This window comes from Sapajus apella, unplaced genomic scaffold (assembly GCF_009761245.1).
Source record: "Sapajus apella isolate SASKATOON/1434 unplaced genomic scaffold, GSC_monkey_1.0 scaffold105, whole genome shotgun sequence".
Taxonomy (NCBI): Eukaryota; Metazoa; Chordata; class Mammalia; order Primates; family Cebidae; genus Sapajus; species Sapajus apella.
Window position 1 is genome coordinate 4,841,017 of NW_022437045.1, and position 25,282 is coordinate 4,866,298.

At 40.3% G+C, this 25,282-nt stretch overlaps 1 protein-coding gene across 19 annotated transcripts in view; it reads left to right on the forward strand.

The window, feature by feature from the left end:
* SYNE1 (spectrin repeat containing nuclear envelope protein 1) overlaps nucleotides 1-25,282 on the forward strand; it is a 411,505-nt gene that overhangs the window by 157,591 nt on the left and 228,632 nt on the right. For all 19 annotated transcript variants that reach the window (XM_032258772.1, XM_032258777.1, XM_032258767.1 and 16 more), the window contains 11 exons: nucleotides 264-428; nucleotides 8,854-9,026; nucleotides 11,587-11,740; nucleotides 14,283-14,426; nucleotides 15,204-15,368; nucleotides 19,498-19,815; nucleotides 20,415-20,570; nucleotides 20,725-20,895; nucleotides 21,756-22,082; nucleotides 23,355-23,507; nucleotides 23,793-23,960. In XM_032258772.1, coding sequence (XP_032114663.1) covers nucleotides 264-428; nucleotides 8,854-9,026; nucleotides 11,587-11,740; nucleotides 14,283-14,426; nucleotides 15,204-15,368; nucleotides 19,498-19,815; nucleotides 20,415-20,570; nucleotides 20,725-20,895; nucleotides 21,756-22,082; nucleotides 23,355-23,507; nucleotides 23,793-23,960 — 2,094 coding nt within the window. The remainder of the gene's footprint in view (nucleotides 1-263; nucleotides 429-8,853; nucleotides 9,027-11,586; nucleotides 11,741-14,282; nucleotides 14,427-15,203; nucleotides 15,369-19,497; nucleotides 19,816-20,414; nucleotides 20,571-20,724; nucleotides 20,896-21,755; nucleotides 22,083-23,354; nucleotides 23,508-23,792; nucleotides 23,961-25,282) is intronic.

Sequence of the window (25,282 nt, forward strand, 5' to 3'; positions counted from 1 at the left end):
AAAAAAAAAAAAAAAAAGAAGTAGTAATTTTTTAATTTTTTACTTTTTTTTTTTTTTTTTTTTTTTGCTTTTGACCCAGTTATTCTAATAGTTTTATGATTTAGAAAGATCTTTGACATATTTTGCAGAATTAGGAAAGACTTGCCTCATGTCTGTGCAGTATATGAAGCCATGACTGATTGCCATTGTTTCAAACAAACCGTTAGCTTTATAATTTGTCTCTGTGGGATGGACAGCTCAAAAACCATTTCTGTCATTTCCAGGAGAAAGTGTCAAGACTGGATAGAATTGTCGCAGAACACAATCAGTTCTCTCTCGGGATTAAAGAATTACAAGACTGGATGACGGATGCGATTCACATGCTGGATTCATACTGCCACCCGACGTCCGACAAAAGTGTGCTGGACAGCAGGACGCTCAAGCTTGAGGTGTGCATCTTTAGATAGAAATATCTCCAACCTACAGAATTTGTTCTCAAAATTTCCCGTCTCCATCCACCTGGAGTGACGATGTCACATTCTCTCCATGGGAAATATCACATGCTTTGTGAGTGTAATCCCATCTGCCTTGGGTGGACATGCCTCAGCATTCCTGAATCATCTGACCCCAGATGCTTTCCAAAAATACTGTAAAATAAAGCCCAAATGTGATTACTTGTGTGATCACTTGTTAAGAGGCTAGTTTTGAATTAGATCAAAGGTGTATTTAGTATGGGAAAATATTTTAAAGAAACATTTTATAGGGCAAAACATTTTCCATCTTATTCAACTCACTTGTTTTCCTATATTTAGCCAGTTCTCCTCCCATCCCAAGATACGAGTTCAATTTTGCATTTGTGATAAAAATAATGAATCTGCATTAATTTGTAGACTGGCTGCTTTCTAGGAGACTAGTGCTCTGTCTTGACACCAGGGAATCAGAGGTGAATAACATAGTCTTTTTCCTCAAGGATTTTACTGTCTGAGGTTAGAGGTTGATATACAGAAGATAATAACCACAGATACAGATGTGCTTATGGTGTTATAGACACACACAGGAGTGGACCCACGCAGGAGAGGTGGGGTTGAAAGTTGGGACAGGTTTTTTAGGAAGCGTGATAGCTAAACCAAGTTGTGTGGGGTTTAAAAAAACTTTTTCTTAATAAAACTAACACAGAGTCTTGCCTTCTTGCCTAGGCTACTCTGGAACTCCTAAACTCAAGCAATTTCCCTGCCTTGTCCTCCCAAAGTACGATTATCTATGTGAGCCACTGTACCCTGCTAAAACCGAGTTTTGTTTTGTTTTGTTTTTTGAGATAGAGTTTTGCTCTTGTTGCCCATGCTGGAGTACAATGGCGCCATCTCAGCTCACTGCAACCTCCACCTCCCGGGTTCAAGCAATTCTCCTGCCTCTGCCTCCTGAGTAGCTAGGATTACAGGCATGCACCACTACGCCTGGCCAATTTTGTATTTTAAGTAGAGATGGGGTTTCTCCATGTTGGTCAAGCTGGTCTCAAACTCTTGACCTCAGGTGAGCCACCCACCTTGGCCTCCCAGAGTGCTGGGATTACAATTGTGTGCTGCCACACCTGGCCAAAACCAAGTTTTTAAGAATGACAGAGGGAATTATTTTGGCAAAGATAACAGAGTGAAGACTTGGGAATGGTGGCAGAGAGGTGGAAAAGTGTGAGGAAAAGCCAGAGGAAAGAACAGCATAGTGTGTGAGAAATTGCTGGCAGCTGCTTATTGCTACAGCAGAAACAGGCAGCAATGGATGGCTGAAGCTGATGCTTTGGAAGTTGGCAAGAACCACATTATAAAGAGAGATGAAGCTTTGTCTTTTAGGTGATATGATCAGTTTTTTTTATTATTATACTTTAAGTTCAGAGGTACATGTGAAGAATGTGCAGGTTGGTTACGTAGTTATACATGTGTCATGGTGGTTTGCTGAATCTATCACCCTGTCATCTACATTAGGTAATTCTCTTAATGCTATAGGCCTCCACCCCCTAACAGGCTCCGATATGTGACGTTCCCCTCCTTGTGTCCATGTGTTCTCATTGTTCAACTCCCACTTATGAGTAAGGACATGCAGTGTTTGGTTTTCTATTCTTGTGTTAGTTTGCTGAGAATAATGGTTTCCAGCTTCATCCGTGTCCCTGCAAAAGACATAAACTTATTTGTGGCTTCATAGTATTCCATTGTGTATATGTGCCACATTTTCTTTATCCAGTCTATCATTGATGGGCATTTAGATTGGGTTCAAAGTCTTTGCTATTATGAACAATACCACAATAAACATACATGTGCATGTGTCTTTATAATAGAATGATTTATAATCCTTTGGGAATATATCTAGTAATGGGATTACTGGGTCAAATGGTATTTTTAGCTCTAGATCCTTGAGGAATTGCCGTACTGTCTTCCACAATGGTTGAACTAATTTACACTCTCACCAACAGTGTAAAAGTGTTTCTATTTCTCCACATCCTCTCCAGCATCTGTTGTCTCCTGATTTTTTAATGATCGCAATTCTAACTGGTGTGAGATGGTATCTCCTTGTGGTTTTGATTTGCTTTTCTCTAGTGACCAGTGATGATGAGCTATTTTTCATATGTTTGTGGTCTGCATGACTGTCTTCTTTTGAGAAGTGTCTGTTCATATTTTTCTCCCACTTTTTAATGGGCTTGTTTGTTTTTTCCATGTAAATTTAAGTTCTTTGTAGATTCTGGATATTAGCCCTTTGTCAGATGAGTACATTGCAAAAATTCTCTCCCATTCTGTTGGTTTCCAGTCACTCTAATGATAATTTCTTTTGCTGTGCAGAAACTCTTTAGTTTAATTAGATCCCATTTGTCTATTTTGGCTTTCATTTCCATTGCTTTTGGTGTTTTAGTCATGAAGTCCTTGCCCATGTCTATGTCCTGAATGGTATTGCCTATGTTTTCTTCCAGGGTTTTTATGGTGTTAGGTTTTATGTTTAAATCTTTAATCCATCTGGAGTTAATTTTTGTATAAGGTGTAAGGAAGGGATACAGTTTCCACTTTCTGCATATGGCTAGCCAGTTTTCCCGTTTATTAAATAGGGAATGCTTTCCCCATTGCTTGTTTTTGTCAGGTTTGTCAAAGATCAGATGGTTGTAGATGTGTGGCATTACATCTGAGCCCTCTGTTCTGTTCCATTGGTCTATATCTCTATTTTGGTACCAGTAGCATGCTGTTCTGATTACTGTAGCGTTGTAGTATAGTTTGAAGTCAGGTAGTGTGATACCTCTAGCTTTTTTTTTTTTTTTTTTTTTTTCCTTAGGATTGTCTTGGCTATGCAGGCTCTTTTTGGCCAGTATGGCCATTTTTACAATATTGATTCTTTCTAACCATGAGCATGAAATGTTTTTCCATTTGTTGTGTTCACTCTGATTTCCTTGAGCAGCAGTTTATAGTTCTCCTTGAAGAGGTTCTTCACATCCCTTGTTAGTTGTATTCCTAGGTATTTTATTCTCTTTAGCAATTGTGAATGGGAGTTCACTCATGATTTGGCTCTCTGTTTGTCTGTTATTGGTGTATAGGAATGATTTTGATTTTCGTACATTGATTTTATATTCTGAGACTTTGCTGAAGTTGTTTATCAGCTTGAGGAGATTTGGGGCTGAGATGATGGGTCTTCTAAATACACAATATTGTCATCTGCAAATAGAGACAATTTTACTTCCTCTTTTCCTAATTGAATACCCATTATTTCTTTTTCTTGCCTGATTGCCCTGGCCAGAAGTTCCAATACTATGTTGAATAGGAGTGGTGAGTGAGGGCATCCTTGTCTTGTGCCAGGTTTCAAAGAGAATGCTCTCATTTTTTGCCCATTCCGTGTGATATAGGCTGTGGGTTTGTCATAAATAGCTCTTATAATTTTGAGATACATCCCATCAATACCTATTTTATTGAGAGTTTTTAGCATAAAGGACTGCTGAATTTTGTCAAAGGCCTTCTCTGCATGTATTGAAATAATCATGTGGTCTTTGGTTTTGTTGGATTACGTTTATAGATTTGTGTATGTTGAATCAGCCTTGCCTCCCAGAGATGAAGCCAACTTGATCATGATGGATAAGCTTTTTGATGTGCTGTTGGATTCTGTTTGCCAGTATTTTATTGAAGATTTTTGCAACAATGATCATCAGGAATATTGGATGAATTTTCTTTTTTAGTTGTGTCTCTGCTAGGTTTTGGTATCAGGATGATGTTGGCCTCATAAAATGAGTTAGGGAGGATTTCCTCTTTTTCTGCCGTTTGGAATAGTTTCAGAAGGAATGGTACCAGCTCCTCTTTGTACCTCTGGTAGAATTCGGCTGTGAATCTGTCTGGTCCTGGACTTTTTTTGGTTGGTAAGCTATTAATTGCTGCCTCAATTACAGATCTTGTAATTGGTCTATTCAGGGATTCAACTTCTTCCTGGTTTAGCCTTGGGAGGGTGTAAGTGTCCAGGAATTTATTCATTTCTTCTAGATTTACTGGTTTATTTGCATAGAGGTGTTTATAGTATACTCTGATGGTAGTTTGCATTTCTGTGGGATTGGTGGTGATATCCCCTTCATCATTTTTTATTGCACCTATTTGATTCTTCTGCCTTTTCTTCTTTGTTAGTCTGGCTAGTGGTCTATTTTGTTGATCTTTTCAAAAAACCAGCTCCTGGATTCATCTGTTTTTTTGAAGGGTTTTTTATGTCTCTGTCTCTTTCAGTTGTGCTCTGATCTTAGTTATTTCTTGTCTTCTGCTACCTTTTGAATTTGTTTCTTCTTGATCCTCTAGTCCTCTCAATTGTGACATTAGGCTGTTGATTTTAGATCTTTCCTCCTTTCTTTTGTCGGCATTTAGTGCTATAAATTTCCCTCTACATACTGCTTTAAATGTGTCCCAGAGATCCTGATACCTTGTGTCTTCATTCTCATTGGTTTCAAAGAACATCTTTATTTCTGCCTTTATTTTGTGGTTTATTCAGTAATCATTCAGGGGCAGGTTGTTCAGTTTCCATGTAACTGTGCAGTTTTGAGTGCATTTCTTAATCCTGAGTTCTAATTTGATTGCAGTGTGTTCTGAGAGACTGTTATGATTTCCATTCTTTTGCATTTGCAGAGGAGTGTTTTACTTCCAATTATGTGGTCAATTTTAGATTAAGTGATGTGGTACTGAAAAGAATATTTATTCTGTTGATTTGGGGTGGAAAGTTCTGTAGGTGTCTATTAGATCCACTTGGTCCAGATCTGAGTTCAAGTCCTGGATATCCTTGTTAATTTTCTGTCTCTTTGATCTGTCTAATATTGACAGTGGGGTATTAAAGTCTCCCACTGTTACTGTGTGGGAGTCTAAGTCTCTTTTTAGGTCTCTAAGAACTTGCTTTATGAATCTAGGTGCTCCTGTATTGGGTACATATGTATTTAGGATAGTTAGTCCTTCTTGTTGCATTGAGCTCTTCACCATATTGTAATGCCTTTGTCTCTTTTGATCTTTGTTGGTTTAAAGTCTGTTTTATCAGAGACTAGGATCGCAACCCCTGCTTTTTTTTTCTTTCTATTTGCTTGGTAAATATTCCTCATCCCTTTATTTTGAGCCTATGAGTCTTTGCATGTGAGGTGGGTATCCTGAACACAACACACTGATGGGTCTTGACTCTTTATCCAATTTGCCAGTTTGTGTCTTTTAAATGGGGCATTTAGCCCATTTACATTTAAGCTGAATATTGTTATGTGTGAATTTGATCCTGCCATTATGATGCTAGCTGGTAATTTTGCCCATTAGTTGATGTAGTTTCTTCATAGCATTGATGATCTTTACAATTTGGTATGCTTTTGCAGTGGCTGGTACTGGTTTTTCCTTTCCATGTTTAGTGCTTCCTTCTGGAGCTCTTGTAAGGCAGGCCTGGTGGTGACAAAATCTCTCAGCGGTTCTTGTCCATAAAGGATTTTATTTCTCCTTCACTTATGCAGCGTGGTTTGGCTGGATACGAAATTTTGGTTTGAAAATTCTTTCCTTCAAGAATGTTGAATATTGGCACCCACTCTCTTCTGGCTTGTAGGGTTTCTGCCAAGAGATCCACTGTGAGTCTGATGGGCTTCCCTTTGTGAGTAACCTAACCTTTCTCTCTGACTGCCCTTAGCATTTTTTCCTTCATTTCAACTCTGGTGAATCTGATAAATATGTGTCTTGGGATTGCTCTTCTCAAGGAGTATCTTTGTGGTGTCCTCTGTATTCTTGAATTTGAATGTTGGCCTGTCTTTCTAGGTTGGGGAAGTTCTCTTGGATAATATCCTGAAGAGTGTTTTCCAACTTAGTTTCATTCTTCCCATCATTTTCAGATATACCAATCAAATGTAGATTTGTCTTTACATGTAATCCCATATTTCTTGGAGGCTTTGTTCATTTCTTTTTACTCTTTTTTCTCTAATATTGTCTTGCTTTATTTCATTGAATTGATCTTCTATTTCTGATACTCTTTTTTCTCCTTGATCAATTCGGCTCTTGAAACTTGTGAATGCTACAAAGTTCTTATGCTGTGTTTTTCAGCTACGTCATCTCATTTATGTTCTTCTCTAAACTGTTTATTCTACTTAGCATTTCGTCTAACCTTTTTTCAACTTTGTTAGCTTCCTTGCATTGGGTTAGAACATGCTCCTTTAGCTCAGAGAAGTTTGTTATTACCCACTTTCTGAAGCATGCTTCTGTCCATTCATCAAACTCACTCTCCATCCAGTTTTGTTCCCTTGCTGGCAAGGAATTGTGATCCCTTGGAGCAGAAGAGGTGTTCTGGTTTTTGGAATTTTCAGCCTTTTTGCGCTGTTTTCTTCCCATCTTCGTGGATTTATCTACCTTTGATCTTTGAAATCAGTGACCTTTGGATGGGGCCTCTGAGTGGACTTCCTTTCTATTGATGCTGAAACTATTCCTTTCTGTTTGTTAGTTTTCCTTCTAATAGTCAGGTCGCTCTGCTGCAGATCTGTTGGGAGCTTGCTGGAGGTCCACTCCAGACCCTGCTTGCCTGGGAATCACCGGTGGGGCCTGCAGAACATCAAAGATTGCTTCTTGTTTCGTCCCAGAAGGGTATCAACCAGATGCCAGCCAGAGCTCTCCTGTATGCTCCCAGTCAGGATACATGGGGGTCAGGGAGCCACTTGAGGAGGCAGTCTGTCCCTTGTCAGAGCTCGAATGCTGTGCTGGGAGATCCAGTGCTCTCTTCAGAGCTGCCAGGCAAGGATGTTTATGTCTGCTGAAGCTGTACCCACAACTGCCCCTTTTCCCAGGTGCTCTGTCCCAGGAAGGTGGGGGCATTATTTATAAGTCCCTTACAGGCTGCTGCCTTTTTTCAGAGATGCCCTGCCCAGCAAGGAGGAAGTCTAGTGACACAGGCCTGGCTGAGCAGCCATGGGCTCCACCCACTTCAAACTTCCCAGCGACTTTTTTCACACTGTGATGTTAAAACCACCTACTCAAGCCTCAGCAATGGTGGACGCCCCTCCCCCCACCAAGCTCAAACATCCCAGGTCGAGCTCAGACTGCTGTGCTGGCTACAAGAATTTCAAGCCAATGGGTCTTAGCTTTCTGGTCTTTGCAGGGGTGGGTCCTGCCAAGACCAATCACTTGCCTCCCTGGCTTCAGCCTGTTTTCCAGGGAAGTAAACAGTTCTATCTCCCTGACCCAGGTGCCAGTGGGGTGTAAAAAAAGAAAACCCCACTGCAGCTAGCTCAGTGTTTTCCCAAATGGCTGCCCAATTTTGTGCTGGAAACCCAGGGCCCTGGTATTGTAGGTTCTGGAGGGAACCTCCTGATCTGCGGGGTTGTGAAGACCATGGAAAAAGCCCAGTATCTGGACCAGAGTGCAAGGGATAGTCCCTAATGGCTTCCCTTGACTAGGAGAGGGAGCTCCCCAGTCCCTTGCACTTCCTGGATGAGGCAACACCCCACCCTGCTTTGGCTTACCCTCCTTGGCCTGCACTCACTTCCCAACAAGTCCCAATGAAATGAGCCAGGTACCTTAGTTGGAAATGCGGAGATTACCCACCTTCTGCATCAGTCTCACTGGGAGCAGTGTACTGGAGCTGTTCTTATTCAGCCAGCTTTCCGGCAATATAACTTGGAATTATAACTTCCTTCTGGCTGGACACAGTGGCTCACACTTATAATCCCAGCACTTTGGTAGGCTGAGGTAGAAGGATTCCTTGAGCCCAGGAATTCAACACCAGGCTGGGCAATATACTGAGACCCCATCTTTACACACAAAAAAATTTTTTTTAATTAGCTGGGCATAATGACATGTGCCTGTAGCCCCACCTAGCAGGAAGACTGAGCTGGAAGGATCACTTGATCCCAGGGGCTCAAGACTGCAGCGAGTTATGATTACACCACTGCACTGAAGCCTGGGAGACAGAGATAGACTCTGTTTCAAAAAAAGAAAAAGGAGAAACTTCCTTCTCACATAGAAAAAGAATGTACTTATGAAGAACTGGAAATATATAATCTATTTCTATAGGTTTTGTGGTTGTTGTACAGGCCATAACATTTATAAGCTCTTCATCCTTTGAGAAATCATGAATCTTACTGTAGTATAATTTCCCTTGTTAAAAACACTAAAGTAAAACTTCATTGGAAGTAAGGGATTATTCAGAGAAGACTGGAGACTTTCAACACCAAGTCCACTTAGTAAAGACCAGTGGGTAGCTGGTGACTGGTACTCACCAGCAAGCCACGTCCCCACACTCCATTTCAGCCAACTGGGAGCTTCAGGACTGGACACAATTCAATATTATTCTGCAATCTTTAAGAGTTCTGCAATACTTAAAGCCAGAAATGTTAAACATACAAATGACAAAGGACTTGTGTATTTGTTTTCACAGGCTCTCTTATCAGTCAAACAGGAAAAAGAGATTCAGATGAAAATGATAGTGACCAGGGGAGAATCTGTCCTTCAGAATACCTCTCCAGAAGGCATTCCCACTATTCAGCAACAACTGCAGAGTGTGAAGGATATGTGGGCATCCCTTTTGTCTGCAGGGATTCGTTGTAAAAGGTGAGGAAAACTACAGCCAAGCACGGGGAAGCTATTACTAAATGATCAATATAATACTACTGAACAGACTATTCCTGTTGCCTTCTTTCCCTTCCCTTCCCTTCCCTCCCGTCGCCTCCACTCCCCTCCCCTCCCCTTCCCTTCCTTTTTCTTTTCTTTCTTCTTTCCTTCCTTCCTCCCCCGCTTTTCTGTCCTGTCTGATTTACTTTTCTTTTTTCTTATTAGAACAAAAGAAACTGGCAGTTGTAATCTCATATTTAGATTGACCTGAATGCTGTACCTACTTGTTAATAGAACTAAAAATGCATGTTTCTTTTTGTTGTTGTTACTAACATAAAAATACAAAAAAAAAAAAAAATTCATAAGGTAAAAATATAGGGATTAAAACCAAGTAGTGGACTTCAGAGGTAAACCCAGGAAACATAAATAGAAGACTAGAAAAGAAATGGCAGGCAGGGGAGGGCAGTAAGTAAAGGGTGTTGTATTTGCCCGTTCTCACGCTGCTATGAACGCATTCCTGAAACTGGATAGCTTATAAAGGAAAGAGGTTTAATTGGCTCACAGTTCTGCATGGCTGGGGAGGCCTCAGGAAATTTACAATCATGGAGGAAGGGGAAGCAAACACATCCTTCTTCACATGGCAGCAAGACAGACAAGTGCGAGCAAAGAGGGAAAAGCCCCTTATAAAACCATCAGATCTCGTGAGAACTCACTCAGTATCTCGAGACCAGCGTGGGGATAACCACCTCCATGATTCAATTACCTCCCATTGGGTCCCTCCCGCTACACGTGGGGATTATGGGAACTACGATTCAAGATGACATTTGGGTGGGAACACAAAGCCTAACCATATCAGGTATGTTATCAAGCAAGTTGCCCACCATTGTGAGCAACTGCAGGCAATGCTGGAAGCCTGTTTGTAGTGTGAGCCTCGGTTATCCCATCCAGGGGCAGGGGAGCTGCGGTATTTGGAAACAAACTCCTATGATTTAGGAGAGCAGTTGAGAGCTGCCGTCAGGGTGAGGCTCCCCTGGCACTTCTTGCCTACATTGCCCTTAAACTAAGAATATATCAGGGGCTAGAGAACATCTTCAAGCTAAGAGATCTAAGAGCAATTAGAAGTCCAGTTGGCCCCATGCAGTGGTGTGATCTGGGGATGAAGATGGATGGAACATTTATAGAGTCTGTTGCAAAAGGACCCAAAACCTGGCAGCACAATTAGGCAGAAATGGTGAATGGAATTTAAAATATAGCCTGTGCATTGAGACAAGGAGGTGCTAACTTATCTATGAGTTAATTAAGTTTTAATATTTAGACCAAGTCAGGAAATATTGTCCTTTTATTTCATTGTGATTTTCTGAGTTTTAATCTTACACAAGGTAGTTACTGTGCTTATTCTTCTCCCCTGCTCTGAATGTGCTGCTCAATTTGATAAGAGTTAAGTGCTGCTTCTCTCCCTGCCGAGAGCTTTGGCTCCAGGGCAGACCCACTCAAGGGCCCCAGTTTCGCCTTTGAGCCTCTCCCAGTTTGGGCGTCCCCCAGGCCACTGACTCTTCAGTTGATAGCCAGTTCCAAGTTTCTGCATATTGGCCTGGGTTTAGCTGTCCCTTGCTTCCTGAGGCTATCCTTCAGATCTGAGGTCAATGTCGTTAAGCCCTGGGCAGCCTGCTCACTCCCAAACCAGCTTCTTCCTGATCTCTTGACGCCCTGCTGACTGGAATGGATGGAGCAGACACAATGACAGATTTTAGACTCATAAGGATTTTCAATGGGGATTGATTGTCCTTCTCTAATACTGGGGTTCAGGGGTTCAGGGTGCCCTCAGCTCCTGTGAGAGGATGTTTCTCCAGGTTCTTGGTCTCCTGCCCTCTCAAGAATGAGAGAAGGGACCATGGCACAGTACGCAGTAAATGCCGGACTCAAAAGTGTTTGTAGAAAGTGATTTATTTAGAGAGAGAAAAAGGAGGAGAGAGCAACATCTAACTCTCACATGGAGTGAGAGAAAGAAAAGCCGCTCTCACACTGCGTGAGAAGGGTTCCTAGAGGGGCAAAACCAAAGAAGGAAAGCTTCTCTCACACTGAGTGAGAGAATCCAGAAAGATGGAATCCAGGAGAGGAAAGCAGGTTCCATGCTGAGTGGAAGGGAATAGAGAGAGAGATGGAGTTTAGGAGGGGAAGACAGGCTTCCACAAGAGAGTGTGGAAGGGGACTCCAGAGGGAAAATCCAGGATAGAAAAACAGCTCCCACTAGAGTGTTTGTGGAAGGGGACCCAAACATGGAGTCCAAAGGGGTGTGGAAGAAGGGAACTTTTAACCTAGGAGGAACCCCCACCTTCTCTAAGACCCCGGGCCAATGAAAGGAGTTCCTTTAAACTTCTGCTGGAGTGATTGACTCTTAGTTTCTTCCTGCGCCCGCGAATTTCAAACATAAACCATTAAATCTCCTGGATGGACAGAGATGAGCAGGGGACATGGTGCTGGGAAATTCTTGCCCTTAAAACTACGCCCCCTCGTGGACCCAGAAAGAGAACACATTCCCTCATTTTCAAATCCCTTTCAGTCAACTCGAAGGTGCTCTCTCCAAATGGACAAGCTATCAGGATGACGTTCGACAGTTCTCCGGTTGGATGGACAGCATGGAAGCCAACCTAAATGAGTCAGAAAGGCAGCATGCGGAACTACGGGATAAAATAACTATGCTTGGAAAAGCCAAGGTGAGAACTGGATTTCAGATTCCATTTGTTTTCTTATAGGCTTCTTAGAATGCCACAGTCAGACAAAATGGGATCACATGTATGCTAGGACTGTGTACGTAAACAAATCATATCTGGGGCTCGAAGTATAATTTTTAAAGCCTTCTTAAACTGGACTTTCATTTTTGATTATTTTATAAGTGAGTGAAAATTTTCCCTTCCTGGAAAACCATGTAGACCCATGTTTTATGATACAAACCATTTAAAATGTAGCACCTTGAAATATCTTTTAATATCTTCAGCCTATTCATCGTTAGGAAGTCTTTCTTTTCTATCACATCTTTTTGTGTTATTTTTTGTGCATTGGTCATAATGCTTATATTAGTACAGTACTACATGGAAAGATTTTTTAAATAAATGAATAAACATAAAGAGCATATCCTTAAAGCTTACTGAGAGTAGTGTGTAAACATCAAGTTTGACAGTCCTTTGGTTTATAGCTGCAGCCTTATTCCAGGCCATGATCATTGGATGGCCTGTTCCATCACCCCTTACCATCGTCCTAAACAGGACTTGTGATTTTCTACACAGAAATCCTTTAAGCTTTCACGTTCTCTGTTTCTGCTCATCTGTAACACCTCACCCTGAATATATTCCATTGGAAACCTCATTATTCCCAGTGCCACTTTTCGTCTGGCTCTAGGTTCTATTGATCCATCCTCTTCGCCTGAACTGGAATTTCCTAATTTCCCACCTTGTTTCCTGCTTCCATCTATTACTATCACCTGTGAAGATGAATGTCTCGCTTCCTGCCTAAGGGCCTGTGTTGGCTTCCCATTGCCTGCAGTATAAGCTCAATCTCCTTTACCTGGTTTGTAAGAACGGGAATAAGCTCTTCTGCCACGTTCCCTTCCTTCACGCTCCCACCCTCCTCTCTCCTGCTCTCCAGTCTCCTGAACATGCCACACTCTTCATAATTCTGGCCTTTGTAGAATTTCTTCCCTTTTTACAGAGAGTCCTCATTCTGTCTCTGCCCCAACAACCTCCTACTCATCTTTCTGAATGAATTTTGAAGTCATTTCGGCTATGCGACACCACCACCACGCAGGCTTGATTCATTGTTCTATCTCTCATAGCCCTTGGTTCTGAGCTCTTTATCAATATGTATTTGCATGTCCCTCTCCTTCAGTGGATAGAGATGCTTAATTTTCTTTATATCCTCAACACTTGGCTCTCTCTGACACAGAGCACATCCTGGGTAAAGGTTATTTAAATGACTAGATGATCTTATGTGACCTATGCCAAGGCACTTAATGTTTCTGGGTCTCATTTATGCATCTGTAAATTAATATAATGATCTGCATCATAAATACCTGCATGTATTATCTGTTCTAATAATTAATTGCTTAATTAATTAGATTATTTATCTATTCAATCAACATTTATTGAGAAATTGCTAGATGCAGGCATTTTGCCAGATTCTAGAAGTAAAATCAGTCAAGTGTATGCTAGTGGGATGCATTCCTTCAGTAATAAATATACAAATAAATAATTATAACTGCTGAGTACTATGAAGAAAAAGGCCTCTCTGAAACAGCAGACATGGAGTCAATGCACTGAAGGATTTAAGGCAGAGAAATGAGCCTGGAGGAGTGGAGGAACCAGCAGTCTAGATAGAATAAACAGCAGGTCCGTAGGCCCTGAGGAGGGAAAGATCATGGTGCAATAGAGAACTACAAGGCAGGCAGGTGTTGCTGCAGCCGTGAGCAGGCAGGGAGGGGCTGCGAGGGGAGTCTGATGGAGAGGGAGGGCCTGATCTTGCATGGCCATGTCAGCTGCTCTGAGGATTTTCCACTTGATCCTGGCAGCATTAGGAAGATAATCCAGGTTTTAAGCTGAGAAGCGACATGATTCAATTTTTAATTGCAAGATGTTATATCACTTAGACTGCTGTTTGTAGCATGAAATAAGGGACAGGGAAAGAATTGGTGGCCAGGAATCTGCCTGGGAGACTACTGCAAAGTCCAAGTGAAAGAGGAGGGTATTCTGGGTGGGGGAGTTTGCAGGAGATGTGGGGACAGATGTCACGGTATTATAGGAAGTAGAGCTAACTGGATTTATAATGGTTAGGAGGATGGAGAGCTAGAGAGGATACTGGAACGATTACCATCCTCTGGGTTGACTGTCTGGGTGTGAGGTCATGGCATTTGCTATTTGAAAAGAGATGGAAAGAGAAGGGGGTTTCATGGGGGGCTGGGGTAGAATAGGGTTGGGGTGAATATCAGGGGCCCATTTCTGGATATTTTTAATAGTTAAAAATATTGAAGTAGAAATATAAAGGAGTTAATTGGGAATTCATGTCTTAGAGAAAGTTCTGGACCAGACATCAAATACACACACACACACACACACACACACACACACACACGTATCAGATAAATAAATAGATGGAGGGATGGACATATGGATAACCAGAGGTCACTTGCCAACTGTAAAGTATCTTGATTTTAGCAGTGGCATTGATGTGATGGTGACTGTTTTATTTTTCTTAAATGCTCCCTAGTTATTAAATGAAGAAGTGCTGAGTTACAGCAGCTTGCTGGAGACCATCGAAGTCAAAGGGGCTGGCATGACAGAACACTATGTCACCCAGCTAGAGCTCCAGGATCTACAGGAACGATACAGAGCCATCCAAGAGAGGGCCAAGGTACAGTGAAACACTTTCCTTGTAGACTCACCTAAAGAGGAGTGTCTGGAGCTGTGCGCCTTTAAAGACTCATTTATTTTCAAGAATGACAGGCTTGGGAAAACAGAACAAAAGCAAAATGAAGTTTTAATATTTTAAAGGTATTACTGGCAAAACCAAACAAAAACCTTCAAATATTGTTAGTATTATGAAAGCTACTAAAGTAAGATAATTTTCAACTAAAAATTCCTAGAAATGTACCAATTTAACAAAAATCCTGGACAGCTTCATAATGAAGACTCATACATGCCTTATGATGTCTGATCATGAGAGTTTTCTAAGGTAGGAAATAATCTCTGACTGTACTTGTCATTCTACATTTAGTCCTCACAAAGAAAATAAATATGCCTTTTCAGAGCACATTATACTGTGGAAAATTAAATGCTTAGTAAGTCCAAATCCTCATTTAAGACACAATATAAGAATTTCAGTTTTCTTCATTAGCAAAAGTGAATTTTTATGAGGTTAGTAAAGTGAATTCCTTTTTTAGCCTGTCTATGTTGCATTCAGAGGCCATGTAGTTAATTCAACAAAATAATTAATATAGCTTTTAATCTGAAACATTAGGTTTTTATATTTTTACATAAATGTCTTGAAGATTCATTATTCTAGGAAATAACTCATATTCCAATGTCTCAATAAATGTACTTTTCTAAAAGTACGAAAGTGAATTATAGTACATTGATGCTTTATAAAGTAATGTGTTCCTATCTTAATTATTTTAAATGCTGATTATAGGAAGCAGTAACAAAGTCTGAGAAACTTGTCCGCCTGCATCAAGAGTATCAGAGAGATCTGAAGGGATTTGAAGCTTGGTTGGGGCAAGAACAAGAAAAGCTCGACAAGTATTCGGTTCTTGAAGGTGATGCCCACACTCATGAGACAACGTTGCGTGATCTTCAGGTAAAGCCTCCTTTATCCCAAAACAGAGGAATCTTCATTCTGAATATGGAATTATTATTTTAAGCAACAGAAAGTTAATAGAGACTTTGAGTCCAGTGGCTAGCCGATACTCATTAAGTGTAATTCCCATAAGGTTTGATCACGAACATTTTGAGACCTCAGTAGTATATGCTAGTTGACATCATTTTGTAGGAAATTTAGATAGGACAGAACTGGCACTTGGGGAACTCATATAGCTGCTAGACTGGCCCTGACAAGAATGGCTAGAGATCTAATTAATGGACTTACCTGCCTATTTCTCCCTAAAGGATCAAATCAGATGTGGGGAACAGCAGCAGGAGTCGTTAGAAGGTGACACAAAGTCAAACTAGTGGCAGTATCTTGAGCCATATTGTTTTAGGCAAAACCTGCCACATTGCTGACGATACAAGGTTCAGGCTCAGAGTTCTAGAAGAAGGAATTAAAGAAGCGAAAAAAAAAAAAAAAATGTTGGTGCCCAGGCCAGCAGGCCATAATTCATGGTGAGATGTCAGACATGGTAGAGAAAGTGTTCATAATCTATATACTTATTTACTTATTCAGTATTTACTGGCTACTTAATACAGTACAGGTACTTCACTAGCTACTTCAGGCAAAGATGATTTAAGATATGATTTCTGTCTTCAAGGAACTTAAAATCTGGTGAGGAACACAAACCCATAGAAAGATCATTATAAACAATGTGATGAGGACATTAATAGACTAACGTAAGGGATCTTACAGCAGCATCAAATAAGGGCCTGTAATCTTACCTTAAGGAGTAGGTAGGAATCAAGGAAGTTCACCAAGAAGGGGTCACCAGGTACAAAACAAACAGCAGAAGATAGAGAAAGGCCAATGAGACCACTTTATGTCCCACCTGCAATGTGTTGGAACTTATAAATGTGCTATCAGCCCTGATCAGAATTGGTTCAGGATTGGGTACATTTTACCTACAGCTTGGACGAAGTGGAAAAATCAAGGATCATTGTGATTATGCACCATGTATGAAATTTCTGGCTTTTTCTGTTAGGTCTTGGAAATTATATAATGGCAAGAGAATGGAGGGCCAGACACAGTGGCTCATGCCTGTAATCTCAGCACTTTGGGAGGCCAAGGCGGGTGGATCACGAGGTCAGGAGATTGAGGCCATCCTGGCCAACATGTTGAAACCCCGTCCCTACTAAAAATACAAAAATTAGCTGGACGTGGTGGTGCGTGCCTGTAAATCCCAGCTACTGGGGAGGCTGAGGCAGGAAAATTGCTTGAACCAGGAAGTCAGAGGTTGCAGTGAGCCAAGATCGTGCCATTGCACTCCAGCCTGGACAACAAGAGTGAGACTCAGTCTCAAAAAAGAAAAATAGAAAAAAAAAAAAAAAAAAAAGAGAGAGAAAGAATGGAGTTGTGGTTAGTAAGTGGGGACTCTAATCCTCAGTGACACCCAACACTAGATGACTTCAGGCAAGAGAGAACTTCTCTGACCCAAGTTCATCCAGAGAGTTGTAAGGATTAACCAAAATGGAAGAAAATCTTATTTTAATATATTGTCTACTCATGAAGTAAGTAAATAATAAAAGTTAGAAGGATCACAACTTCCTTAGCTTACTTACGGGTCTCATCCGTCCTGCCACCAGAGTAGGATGTCCTATTCCACAGGTTTAGCTGTTGTAATTTATTTGACTAGAATCAACTATTTTCTTTAAATAACGCTTCTTAGTTCTACACCACCAACATCATTGGCAAGCAAATGCTGAGCTCCCTGTGCTTTTGTGTTGGAACTAAGCTAATAGTTACCCATCACCAGTAGATGTTGCTGTTGTTCTGTCAAAAGAAAATATTTCACTTAAGCCAGTATTAATGTGGTGCAAAGCTAACTTCAACCCCTGTTTTCACCATGCATTAATTCCTACATTTTTTACTGTGAGCCGCCACAAAGGTTAAAAAGGAAGGAAGATGCTAGTGACAGGAAGCAGAGGTGGAGAATCGTGATGCTGCAACCACACAGCAGAATTTCTTTAGATCCCATGTTCCGTAGCATGCACAGTGGTGTGGGGATTGGCCTGTAGTATGGACCATATTCAGAAATTATTATTTTATTTTATATGTATTTTTGTATTTTTTTATTATTTATTTATTTATTTATTTATTTATTTTGAGACAGAGTCTTGCTCTGTCGCCCAGGCTGGAGTGCAGTGGTATGATCTCGGCTCACTGCAGCCTCTGTCTCCTGGGTTCAAGCGATTCTCCTGCCTCAGCCTCCTGAGGAGCTGAGACTACAGGCACATGCCGCCACACCCAGCTAATTATTTTGTATTTTTAGCAGAGAAGGGGTTTCACCATTTTGGCCAGGATGGTCTCAATCTCCTGACCTCGTGATCCACCCGCCTCAGCCTCCCAAAGTGCTGGGATTATGGCTGTGAGCCACCGTGCCCAGCCCAGAAATTATTATGTATAACCTGAAAGCCTAGTTTGGGTCATAGAACATATATATTGTTTATATATTTTTAATATATTTTATATATTATGTTTATATATTTTATATATTTAACAATATTATACATAAATATATATTTTAAATATTGAACCATATTTTTCCTTCATAATACAGGCTTGAAATTTGTAATATATGAGAATTTATCTAATAGAATATTAACTTGGATAATAAATTGGTTATTTATGAACTGTGGAAAAGATGCTGAGAAGATTAATAAATCAGGATAGGGGCAAGTCAACTACTGCCCACGGCCACAATGTCTGTATTTTTAAATGAAATATTATTGGAATGCAGCCACACCCATTTGTGTATGTATTGTCTGAGGTTTTTTTCATACTACAATGGCAGAGTTAAGTCATTGCAACAGAGACTGATCGCCCACAAGGCCCAAATGATTTACCCTCAGGCCCTTCATAGGAAAAGTTTGCAAACCTTGAATCAGGAAAACTATTGTCAAAAATTATCTCGAAAAAAGGTCTAAGAATTTTATGATAAAGACTACGTATTTGTTGCCATTTTGATTCATATTTTGCCATGTATATCTGTAGTTCTTCACTTTCCATGTGCATATGTGTTTACATTACACCATGCTTGAAGTGACATCATATTTGAAGAAAAATGTTCTGTTAGTTGAAACCATATGAAATTGTTGTTTTTGTAAGAAAAATGTATTAGCAATCTTAAGTGGTTTGATCTGATGGTAAGAATTTTTTTTAAATATGGTAATAAGAAATACTATGTTTTAACTACAGATATTGATTTTTTTTAACACTGTTGGTGGGATTTGGCTTGATTTCTTTTATTTTAGATGATCAAATCAAGTGACAGTATAGATTTATGTTTATCACCAGAAATATAAGTGTGCCATATTGTTTTACCAACATCTTTAAGGATATAAGATTCTTTTTATAATATAAAAAATAGCATATGTGCTTCAAAACTTGATTTATACTAAATTTGTATAATGTAGATTTATACTAAATTTGTACTTGTAGATCTTTGGGGCTTAAGCTTTGGTGGAGGAAATTTATTTGCACCTTGGAGCACCTGATGGGCCGGTGTGATGAACCAGTTTCCCAGGTTTGCGTGCCCTGCACTCTCCAGGCTCAACTCTTCTTGGCCACCACAATGCCTAGAGTACAGCTTTGGCAAAAGAACCCTCCTTAACAAAAAAAGGGTTTATTGTTTCTTTCTCAGTCACAAATGTAGCACTTAGCTATTCAATGTCAAAGCAAGAAGCTTAAGGCACTTTAAGCAGATTATGAGCCATAATAAACCTAGGTCATTCTTTTAAACAGTATCTCTTTACTCACAAGTGTTTTCACCTGTAATCTAAAAAGTCAAACTTCAGAAACTGTTGATTGAGAAAAATATTGGGGAGGGTGTGTGTGTGTGTGTGTGTGTGTGTGTGTGTGTGATTTTAATTGGAAAAATTTTAGGAATCCTTCTGACTTGGGAGAAAATATTGTTAGGGACATATTTTTGTATAGGGCATAATCAAATCATTTTTTTCTAGTGAGAAGTTCAAGCTGGCACAGTTGGCTTTGGTGAGACATGCTAACCCATGCAAAGTGTGAAATATAATTGAGAGTGACAGCCATTCTGTTTTCTCTGCAGGAGCTCCAGGTACACTGTGCAGAGGGGCAGGCACTGTTGAACTCAGTTCTGCACACCAGAGAGGATGTGATCCCATCAGGTATTCCACAGGCAGAGGACCGGGCTTTAGAGTCCCTCCGGCAAGACTGGCAGGCCTACCAGCACAGGCTGTCTGAGACCCGAACTCACTTCAATAACGTAGTGAACAAATTGAGGCTGATGGAGCAAAAGTTTCAGCAAGTAGAGGAATGGCTAAAAACAGCAGAGGAGAAGGTTATTCCCAGGCCCAGACGTCAGTCGAACCGGGCGACCAAGGAGATACAGTTACATCAGATGAAGGTACAACTCATGTAGATTCCTGATCTTTGTGGAAGCTGCAGTTAGCTTGCATAGTTTGTTTCATTAAAGTATCTAGTAACTTTGTCCAAAGCTTAGGCTTTGCAAAATCTTTTTGATTACCTAGAAATTTAAAATAAATTACAATGGAGCATTCCTCTTACAGCAATTATTTCATAAATTAGTCTTTGATAAAATGTAGTTTAATGTAAATGCTTCATATATTTTTTCCATACCCTATTACCTTGTTTTGTGAAGATACATAAATGCTTGTATTGCAATAATTTAAGTTTATGGTTCTGATATGAAATTGCTCATAGTGCATTGAAATAATACTTGAGAATTAGTTTTATTCTAATTTTTATGCAATTTTAGTGCACACATCTAAAATAATGCTTGGGCCTTAGGAATTTCTTTTCATTATCCACCACATTGTTGTAATATTTATGAAAATAATATATGGCATTTTCAAAATTATATTTCAAAATAAACATACACTGAAATAAACGTACACTGAAACCATTTCCTATTAAGAAGATATATATTTGTCTTATCCAAATCCCTAAGATTGAATCTTTCCCTTCGATGCTTTGTCATTTCAGAAGTGGCATGAAGAAGTGACTGCGTACAGAGATGAAGTTGAGGAAGTGGGAGCTAGAGCTCAGGAGATACTGGACGAGAGCCACGTGAGCAGCAGAATGGGCTGCCAGGCCACCCAGCTGACTTCCAGATACCAGGCCTTGCTTCTGCAAGTGCTGGTAAGTGTGCCACCAGGTGCTCTGTATAGGCCAGCAAACTTTGCCGGCCAAAATAGTCTTCCTTTTGCTAACATCCAGAGAAGATACATGTTCATGAACAAAGGCCCTGAACAGGCCTTTAATTCACCATTCAATTTTCTCTTTCCTTTCAAAGGAACAAATAAAATTCCTGGAGGAAGAGATTCAAAGTTTGGAGGAATCAGAATCATCCCTCAGTTCCTATTCTGATTGGTGTGGCTCTACACATAAAAACTTCAAGAATGTGGCTACCAAGATTGACAAAGTAGATACAGCAATGATGGGGAAGAAACTGAAGACGTTGGAGGTAGGCACGCACACCAGATTCATATCCAACCTTTCCTTTCACTGAGCTGCCCCATTCTTCTGCGTAGATATTGGAAGCACAGGTGATCCCAACCGTTATGATTGGTGGTCCTGACCTCACCATGTTATTTGCAATGCTAAGTTGACTCTTCAAGGCCAAAAGCTGGCTTTCACTTATTTGTGATGTGTTGTTATCAGAATGACTTACACATGGACACCCATGAAAGTGTTGACAGAATTCCAGTGTGATACTTCAATATTAAGAGATAAATATCTTTCTCAAATTCATGGCCCAGTGTCTTTACAGAGTTTAAACTCAGGTCTTTAGAAAGAGATTGCTCAGGATGAGAGAAACATTAAGTTGTTTTTCAAGTCTCTGATTTGGAAATTATATATTTATCAAGACATTTAGAACCTATATTGAAGTAAAGAAGTTGGGTTTACTGATTCCTGGCAGGTCAAATGTGGTTATGAACGTCAACAACTTATTTTAAAGGGAAATAAGTGGCCTTAAGAACAGGACTTGATAAACCTTTCTTTAAAAGGAAAATAAATGGCCAGGCACGGTGGCTCATGCCTATAATCCCAGCACTTTGGGAGGCCAAGGTAGGTGGATTGCTTAAGGTCAGGAGTTCAAGAGCAGCCTGACCAACATGGTGAAACCTCGTCTCTACTAAAAATACAAAAATTAGCTGGGCATGGTGGCACGTGCCTGTAGTCCCAGTTACTTGGGAAGCTGAGGCAGGAGAATTGCTAGAACATGGAGGCAGAGGTTGCAGTGAGCTGGGTGACAAAGTGATACTCCGTCTCAAAAAATAATAATAATAAGACAACATTTGCTTCCTACTCACTCTTTTTCAGGTTTTGCTCAAAGACATGGAAAAAGGTCACAGTTTGCTGAAATCAGCCCGGGAGAAAGGAGAGAGGGCTGTTAAGTACTTGGAGGAAAGTGAGGCAGAGAGGTTAAGAAAAGAGATTCATGATCATGTGGAGCAGTTGAAGGAACTGACCAGCACTGTCCGGAAAGAACACATGACCCTGGAAAAAGGTCTTCATTTAGCAAAGGAATTCTCGGATAAATGTAAAGCACTGACACAGTGGATAGCAGAGTACCAGGAAATCCTACATGTTCCTGAAGAACCCAAAATGGAATTATATGAGAAAAAAGCTCAGTTATCTAAATACAAGGTAGTGTGTTGTTCCTCATTGACAGTTGCCTGCGGAGGTCACGCAGAGACTAAATGGAAGGGAGGTGATTCTTGCGGTGTGTCACCTATAACAGCTGCTGGAATACATCCCATGCATGCCCGTTCTGCGGCTGGCCAGTGATGCCATGACTTATGGAGATTTATTGGGTTAAACATGCTACTTCAGAGTTATTTTTTCCATTCAGAGATCTGATACTCAAAGATTGTATCAATACATATATTGATCATATGTATCTATCAATCAATGAATATCTTTTCTGACAGTGATCCAGGTATTTGAATCCTCCAGGTAAAATCTTGCTGGCATAAGGATTCCATACCCGTAGGTTTTATCTTTCCCATGTAGAGGCTTCCCTTCATCTTCTGATACCCAAGGCTAGAAGCTGATCTATGGAAAATTGAAAATGATATATCATATTTGTAATAAAATAAGTTCTAATTAACAAATTCTAGATAAGTACCTTAGAATTTGATTTTTGAAAGAATAAATAGTGGTGTGGATATAGCTATACATGATATAGGTACAGATATTTCACCTGTTTAAATTTTTGCAGCAATTATGGAAGCTTATATGTGGAATAATTTGTGTTATAAATTTGATCTGGATGACTGAGTGATATCTTTAAGAATCACAGTGTGGTGGCTTACCCCAAAGCTTTTCCTGTGAGAAGCTTTTGTGACAGCCTCTTCCAGCCAATGTCTATTTCTATCCTTGGCTTCTCTACCAAGCCTGACAACTTGTCTTTGAAGATGCCACCTGAGAATCACAACCTCTTCCTCCCAGCCACTGAATTCTTGATAGATTTAAGTGCGTTCAGCCTATCTCAGCAAGGTCACAACTGGAATTGTTCTCTCTAACTCTATAACTAGCTGTAACTAGAACTAACTTCATGACCTCAAAATCAAGACAGTGGCCTCACTCCATTTACATTGCATTTTTTTTTCTCTGATGAAAGTAATAAGGCAGAAGCCAAAAATATGAGCTATATTAAATTTAGTCAAATATAACTATTTCCCATCCTTTTTCTTCTCCACATGGGAAGGGCCATTTGATGTGTTACTTTTCTTTTGTATTTAGAAAATGTGTTAGCCATAATAAATCACTCTTTAATGTTTTGCACTTATTGATTCATAAAATATGTACCAATCTTTCTTTGAGGCAGATCATCCCTTGCATGCCACAGGAATATGTATGTATTCATCTTGTCCACAGAGATGAGCAGGCTCATTTTTTTTTTCTTTGTAATTCAAGTCACTTCAACAAATGGTGCTGTCCCATGAACCATCGGTAAAGTCAGTGAGAGAGAAAGGTGAAGCCCTTTTGGAACTGGTGCAGGATGTCACTTTAAAGGACAAAATAGACCAACTGCAAAGTGATTACCAGGACCTGTGCAGTGTAGGAAAGGTAAGGAGAGATAAGCGATTCTGTAAAAGTGTTTATTTGCCAAAATGTGGGCCCTGACTCCATTCTCTCTGTCACATAATTTTAAGGCCTGTTATGGGTCAGTATTTTTTTATTCAGATGGATATTTAATTGGCATATGAGTATTTTTTTTTCCATTCCTGATAGTCTTCTGATATAAGTAGCTCTATCTACCCTGTGAGTTGCACTGGGTTTTTTGTAATACAAAACAGTTTGGAGTAGGTTTTTCACTTGAAAGTCACCTCTGATGGGCGCCTGGTTTTGCAGGAGCATGTCTTCAGTCTGAAAGCAAAAGTCAAAGACCATGAAGACTACAATAGTGAGCTCCAAGAGGTTGAAAAGTGGCTGCTGCAAATGTCCAGCAGGCTGGTGGCCCCCGACCTCCTGGAGACGAGCAGCCTGGAAACGATCACCCAGCAACTCGCCCACCACAAGGTACCCCTGACCTCTAAAGGGCTGCCTTTGGGACAGCTTCGCCAGTGTGTATATGCACGCATCTGTGCATGTGCATGTATGTGTGTGTGTGGGGGGGGGCGGGTTGCATACACAGGTGCATCTCTGGTTTATAATGATTGCACCAAGAGAATCAGGTCTATATTAGTCTCTGATAAAGACATACCCAAGACTGGGCAATTTACAAAAGAAGGAGGTTTATTGGATTTATAGTTCCACGTGGCTAGGGAGGCCCCACAATTAAGGCACGTCTCACATGGCGGCAGATGGCTTGTGCAGGGAAACTCCCGCTTTTAAAACCATCAGATCTCATGAGACTTATTCACTCTCATGAGAACAGCACAGGAAAAACTTGCCCCATGATTCAATTATCTTCTGCCAGGTCCCTTCTACAACACTTGGAAATTCAAGTTGAGATTTAGGTGGGAACACAGCCAAACCATATCAAGGTCTAAGTCTCAAGCACCTCTGGCAATTGACAACAGTTGGACTTGATATTCAAGTGAATCAAGAAGAGTTGAATCCTGGCACTGAACTTCTGAACACATGGTTGCATTTTTCCCAACCAATAATTTCTATCTCAGAATTTAGTCTTTATGGAGTCTATTTTAGAAAATGCAGCCAAAGCCATCAGGAAGTCTGGATTCTAGGCTAGACTCTTCCCCTTCCTGGAGAGAGAACTTAGCCTATCTGAGTCTGTCTTTTTCTCCTTTAGGATGATAACAATACTAGCCCATCTCATAATTGTCATGCTAATCATAGGAGATAATATTTGTGAAGATGTTTTGTAAATCACAAAGTACAGTACTAATATGAAGAGTTCTTATCTTTATTCATATATATTTTTAGTAATTATGTGTACCAGATGATAGATGTTATGGTCACAATTTTATGGAGCAACTTATTTGTGATCTTAATGGAAAACAATTTTAGTCATGATATGGTCATAACTAGGAAAGCCAGTTAGCCTCGCTGGGCTCCAACACTTCTGTCTGTAAGAAAAGATTTTACTTAATAAATACGAATAAAAAAGCAACTACACAATACCTTCTGGTAGGCACTGAGGAGATACTAACCCAGAAGGTAATCTACCCCATAAATAACCACATGATGGAGTGGTTCTATTCCAACTCAGAGAAAAAGTGGTTCTTTTCAACTGAATGTGTGTAATAACTGCTAGCCCAGCCCTGCTTGAAAAAGGAGTAAACACTGGACTGCTGAGGGGCCACCCAAGTTTCCTGTAGATATAATGATGGGTTACTGAGGCAACCCTAGGTTGGATTGTGTCACTTATCATTAGCGTC